We start from the raw sequence: 5,701 nt of genomic DNA on the forward strand, positions 1-5,701 counted from the left end.
ACCTTCACTGGCGGACACAAGGGATGGCAGACAGAGCGTGCAGAGGGACGACAGTCGAAGTGATGGAGGAAGCTTTCGATGCTCTCTCTCTCTTCGGGTTGCTGGAGTTGTGAGGGAGATGGAAATTGATTGAAGGTAAAATGAACATGTAAAACATTGTACACTTCAAAAGGTTTTATTTTACGATCAACTAAAATATATTTTCAGCTTGACCAAATTTTCATGTGTATCCAAACACCCTCAAGGGTGTAAAATGTTTTCCCAATGTTATTTACATCCGAAACAAACGCAACATAAGTAAACCTTTAGAGAGGTTAATACAATTTTTCCTATTAAGATCTTATCAACGGAAATGGGATTTCAACTTTAACAACTATTCTCCTGAGCACCTAGCACAAATGACACGAAAGGTCTCGATTCCAAAGTATTATTGCTATCAATTATAATGGTTCAATTTGTGTTGTTTCAGTTAATGGCTTTGATTAAATTAACACCAAAAAAAAAGAAAAAGAAAAAGAAAAAAAGGAACGCACAAGCAAGATCCATTGGAACTTTATAATAAGATAACAATTAGATAATGCAAATTCCAATAAATACACTACCATTAGCAAAAAAGAAAAACGCGTTTATATTTCAACAACTAAAATGCTCGCACAACTTTATTCAAACAAAGCTTGAGCAAACATTTTTATTCACTCAAGAAACAATTGAATCTTATGTCTCAGCTGTTTATTAGAACTATTTAAGTCTTTCGTCGAGTTGCCTCTGTCTCTCCCACCCTCTTTTTCCAGGTAGTGCTTTCTCTACAAATATGTTTATAAATATATTCTCTGTGGCTCAGCATTTAGGAAGATCACTTGGAGGAGGTAGAAGTGACTCATTAGGTCCTTTTCCATTCTCCACTACAAATGCCATCTTAAGACCCCATGTTGTGTGCACTTCCAAATGACAATGCATGAACCAAACTCCTACAATTGCACAATAGTCAGAAGTCAATAAGGAACCTTCTTCAAAAAAAAAAAAAGTCTAATCACACAAAACTTTTCACAATGTTTTCAAAATCACAGTTTACAATTTCAGCAATTCTGATAATGGTTGTTTTATTACACACCAATCACAAAAGGTTATGTTAGCAGCTATGAAAAATGTCATATCCCTATACTTATTTGAAAAAAAATATCAAGAAGCCAAGTAGAGACTAATGAGAATGAAATTGAAGAATTATATAGGAGCCAAATTTAAAAGCTGGGGGTCTGAGTCAATGTGGATGGACCTATAAACATTACCTGGATTATCTGCTAGAAATCTGATTGCAACCCATCCACCAGTTGGCACACCAATTGTGTTCCTCTCAACAGGATCAACAAGATTGAAACTTTTGCGATCTGTCTTTGGATTATAGTTCCCTAGTCCCCTACCAACAGCAAAGAAATTAAACCCATGTAGATGGACTGGATGGTTCTCAGGGGCAATGATTCCAGTGTCTTGCAAAACAAGTTCAACTGAAGAATTGTAAGACAGCTTATAAGCCTTTGTCCCATTATTGGTCTGTAAAACTGATGGTGGAGTACCCGTATAGTTAAAAACATGTGGTGGCCGGCCAGGAAAATCAGTAGTGAAAACACCACTAATGTTGAAGAAATGTGCTTGAAGTAAAGCAGTGGTTGGCATAACAAATGTGACATTGTTAACAGAAGCCACTGCCCGGCTTCCATTACCGGCTTTGCAAGTAGCACAAGGGTTGATTCCTAGTCCGACAGTGAACAAAAGTTTATGATCAACCTTCAATGGGACCTTAGTGGGGTATTTTTTCGAATTAAGGCTTCTGAGAGAGGTTATAAATTTGTTTGCAACTGCTGTAGCATTTTGTGGGGGTGGAAGAGTAAGAGTTGTGGGGGAATTAGCAAGTGTGCCTGAATAGTGCAATGTGGCAGTCGCGGTTTTATTATCAACAGTTATATTTGGAGAGTCCATGAATGGTGAGGCAGCTACTAAGTATTTTCCAGAATTTTGATTAGCAGTTACTAGGACATTGGTGGTTTGGCCAGGGGCAATCACAATTGTGTCAAGCTTGACTGGTTTTACATAGGTAGCATCTACTTCTACTATTGTGAGTGTATGTCCAGCTATTTTGAAGAAGAGCTCTTCATTGAGGGCAGCGTTGATTATGCGTAGCAAGTAGGTGTTACCACTTTGGACTGGCAATGTGAACCCACCTGCACACGATTAAGATAAGTTACCAAACATCTCTGTACAAAGAATTTTTGCTTTATATAACTTAGCATAAAAGTTTTTATGTGATTTGCTGGGTATATTTATTAAGAAGTACCTTCTGAGGAACAATTTGTGACTGACCCTGGATGGCCATTAATTGTATGAGCATCCGAGACATTTGGAGCTAGTCCGGACTGGAGAGCTTCGTTGATCACGGCTTCAGTGTCTGATTTCCACCATTCAGCTGCAATTCATATGAAAGAATAAAATTGCTTAGGAGTTTGCATTTGAATTACTGTAGGATAGTAAAAATAATTGCATCCAAGTTAACCAGAACGTGTTACAAGCAGAGAGAGAGAATATGGATAGCATTATACCTGTATGGGGTAAATTATATTAATTTGGTTTTGGTTCTTCAAATTTAAAAAGTTTGGATTTTTGTTTTCGAATTTAAAAAATGAAACAATTTTGTTTCCCTATCAATGAAGTCAATTCAATTTTGGTTTCTAAATATTGGTTTGGTTCAATTTTCATCTTTAAAATATGAGATTAGCTCAATTTTGCCCCTAAAAATAGCAAAAATGGTCTTGTGCACCCACTTTATGAAGCAGACTCTCACAAACATTTGGGCCTATACTGTTAGCCCACACCCTTGTTAATGATCCGCTCCATGAAACTGGTACACAAAATACTTTCTCAAAGAATAGAAAGCTCAACCTTCCATTAATTACATAATTTGAAGAAAAATAAAAAGGAAAGAAGATTGACTGACCAACCTATACCAAATTTCAAAAGACAAAAAAAAATGTTATTCTCACCTAATATGACAACAACTTCCTTGTCTGGTTTAGGGAATGGGTATGGAACACCACGCTTAGGCAAGATAACTAAGGCACCATGGACGGTTGACCTTAGCCACAGAATATGTGCATGCCAAAGAAGTGTTCCCCGTTGGCCGGTGAGGGTGAAATTGTACACATAGCTTTGCCCTGTTTGGATTGGGCATTGAGTTATGTATGCTGGCCCATCTGCCCAACCTGTTCGGAGTTGCCTAACTCCATGCCTACCAAATCATTAAGAAAACAAAGTTATCAACTTTTAAGGTGCAACATGTTTATATAACAAGTTTCTTCAACTTCTTGAGATGATAAACTGTGATTAATGTAACATAATTTTCATATGGGTCCATCATAGACACCATTTTTATTGTCTTATAGCTATGACCAAAATCTGTGACCAAAATCTGTGAAATTTGTTGTATTTGTAAGTATGACCAATTATCTTATTTAAATATTTTATATATGCATGTTGAATATATTGGCATAAAAGGTTGAGTAATTTATAGTGTTGAAGTGGATGATTTGGTAGTTTTACCAGTGGATGGAGACATTATATGAGACATGGTTGACGACCTTCACAAGCACTGTATCGTCTTCCCTGGCATAAAGTGTGGGTCCTGGAAACTTCCCATTCACGGTGACAATGGACTTGGTTGAACAGAGTTTGGTTTTATTTCTCAGCACCACCTTTACACGTTACCCAGAGATCAAAATCAACATGTTAGACTATAAAACTTGAAAGCAATATTGAAAAGTACTCAATTGTCTTAATGAGTTTGTTAAGAGATTACTATTAATGCATAGTGGTCTCGTAACAACTAGAGGGTGTAATATCTATGTACTTAATTTTTTTTTATTCCTTCTTTTTTAGGTGGTAGGATTGTTCAACTGATGATAGACTTTTGCTTTCAGATTAAATGAAAAATGATTGGTTTATGATTTTGATATTTTATATCCTCGCAAATCAGTTTTATTAGAAGAAAAAATGATTTAAACAGAGGAAACTGTTTAAGAAGTATAAATTAAAAGATTTAATTAATTATACTAAGTATAATTCTGTAAGCAATTATTATGGAGCTCTAAAATTCAAATCGTGGCAAGTCTTTGTCTTATCATTATATTTCCAAAAGTTGAGAAAAAGCTTAAATCACATGACTTGACTTCATGGGAAAAAATGAGTCTCTTGTGATGATCTGTGACTTTTAGTGTTAGGTTTATTATGTGAAATTAAAGTTAGAGTGATGTTACAGATATGATAAAATTAATTAACTACATAAACCTTGCAAATTAATATGTTACTAATCACAAAAAAAAATGATTTAAACATTTAATAATTATGTAATCGAAGTGAAACTATTATATCACATTAATTTGTAAATCATTTATAGTTAAAATTAATAATAACTTTAACATATTCTTTAAAGTTAAAAGGTAGCTAGCATGAATGCTTGAGTGACTGCACTCAAAATACATCATACTATTTGGTACTTAATTTCATAATGCAAAAATTTTAATGGGAGAAAAGAAAGAAAGTGAGAAAAATTATAATAGTTGGTACACAGTTGCATAATGCAAAATTTTAATGGGAGAAAAGAGTGAGAAAATGAGAAAAATGAACAATCATTGAAGGAAAATTCTCAATATGTTAGTGGTTATATACTTATATCCAGCCACACATTCATGAGCAGCCTAGGTCTAGCATGGCTTGAGCTCCAACACAAAGTTCATAGCTCTATACAATGGCAATTATATTAAGAATGAGGAAAGATCAAGCAATGTATACTTACATTAAACTTGTAGTTGCGAACTCTGCATTCGACCAAAACTGGAAAAATGCACACCACAAGAACTAAAGCTCGAACCCAATTCGAATTCATTTCTTGCTCTTTGATCTTTCTCAATATCTGACTTTAGTTCTTGTCCTTACCTTTTGTTTTTCTTAGCTTGTTGCAGTCATGAAAGACTGGCCAACGCACTCTTATAGTGAAATACAGAAGCTTTGCTCCAATGTCGTTTTTCCTAGGTTAGGTGGACTACGGGATTCTTGATTAACAAGATAGAAAACGAAGGCTTCCCTCGATAACTTGCATGCTACATAAAGGTGTTAAGCTTCTCGTGCCATTCTCACCTGATTAATTAAAAACCTTATTATAATGAAATTAACTCAGTTTTCATGTGTTACTTTATACTCACCTCAGTTGCACTCCACTTGGAAACGAGGTTAACAATCATTGCTTTGATACAATATGTGGTAACTAACCTATTTAATCACCAGATATTTATTCCACAATGAATTAATATAAGTCATTAAATCTAAAGATATAGCGTATAACCCAATTTTTATTAATAAGTTAAAGAAGGCAGAACTAACTTTTTGATAAGTACATACATTTATGCCAAGCTTAATTACCATTCATAAATCACCTAATAACTTTTTAAGTGGTTTCTTAATCAACTCAGCTAGTGGCTACAGAGAAATCCATTGAAGTTTTACGGCCTGCTTTTACATATGACTAGTCTAAAAGTATGACATATAATTTTTTTTCAATGATATAATTTAAATTTTCAACCCATAAAATTCACTTCATGATTATATATGAAAATTTGAAATTCCTTGTAAAGGTATATAGGTAGTCCCACTTAGAATA

The 5,701-nt window shown here is 34.5% G+C and overlaps 1 protein-coding gene across 1 annotated transcript; it reads right to left on the reverse strand.

The window, feature by feature from the left end:
* Nucleotides 1-604: 604 nt before the first annotated feature.
* On the reverse strand, nucleotides 605-5,029 carry LOC112018093 (laccase-4). Its single transcript, XM_024050596.2, has 6 exons — nucleotides 4,841-5,029; nucleotides 3,589-3,740; nucleotides 3,033-3,277; nucleotides 2,330-2,458; nucleotides 1,287-2,216; nucleotides 605-968 (listed from the first exon to the last, which is right to left on the reverse strand). Exons 1-6 carry the CDS (start codon nucleotides 4,928-4,930, stop codon nucleotides 838-840), a joined length of 1,677 nt encoding a protein of 558 aa, XP_023906364.2. The 5' UTR covers nucleotides 4,931-5,029; the 3' UTR covers nucleotides 605-837.
* Between the last annotated feature and the right edge of the window lie 672 nt (nucleotides 5,030-5,701).

This window comes from Quercus suber, unplaced genomic scaffold, assembly GCF_002906115.3.
Source record: "Quercus suber isolate HL8 unplaced genomic scaffold, Cork oak 2.0 scaffold_52, whole genome shotgun sequence".
Lineage (NCBI taxonomy): Eukaryota > Viridiplantae > Streptophyta > Magnoliopsida > Fagales > Fagaceae > Quercus > Quercus suber.

Bases quoted from the DNA above. Each gene is read 5' to 3' on its own strand.
- LOC112018093 (XM_024050596.2), bottom strand. From the start codon at position 4,930: ATGAATTCGAATTGGGTTCGAGCTTTAGTTCTTGTGGTGTGCATTTTT. The intron at 3,741-4,840 runs GTAAGTATACAT...TAACGTGTAAAG, and splicing joins TTCGCAACTACAAGTTTAAT to GTGGTGCTGAGAAATAAAAC. The intron at 969-1,286 runs GTAATGTTTATA...GTGCAATTGTAG, and splicing joins ATTTCTAGCAGATAATCCAG to GAGTTTGGTTCATGCATTGT.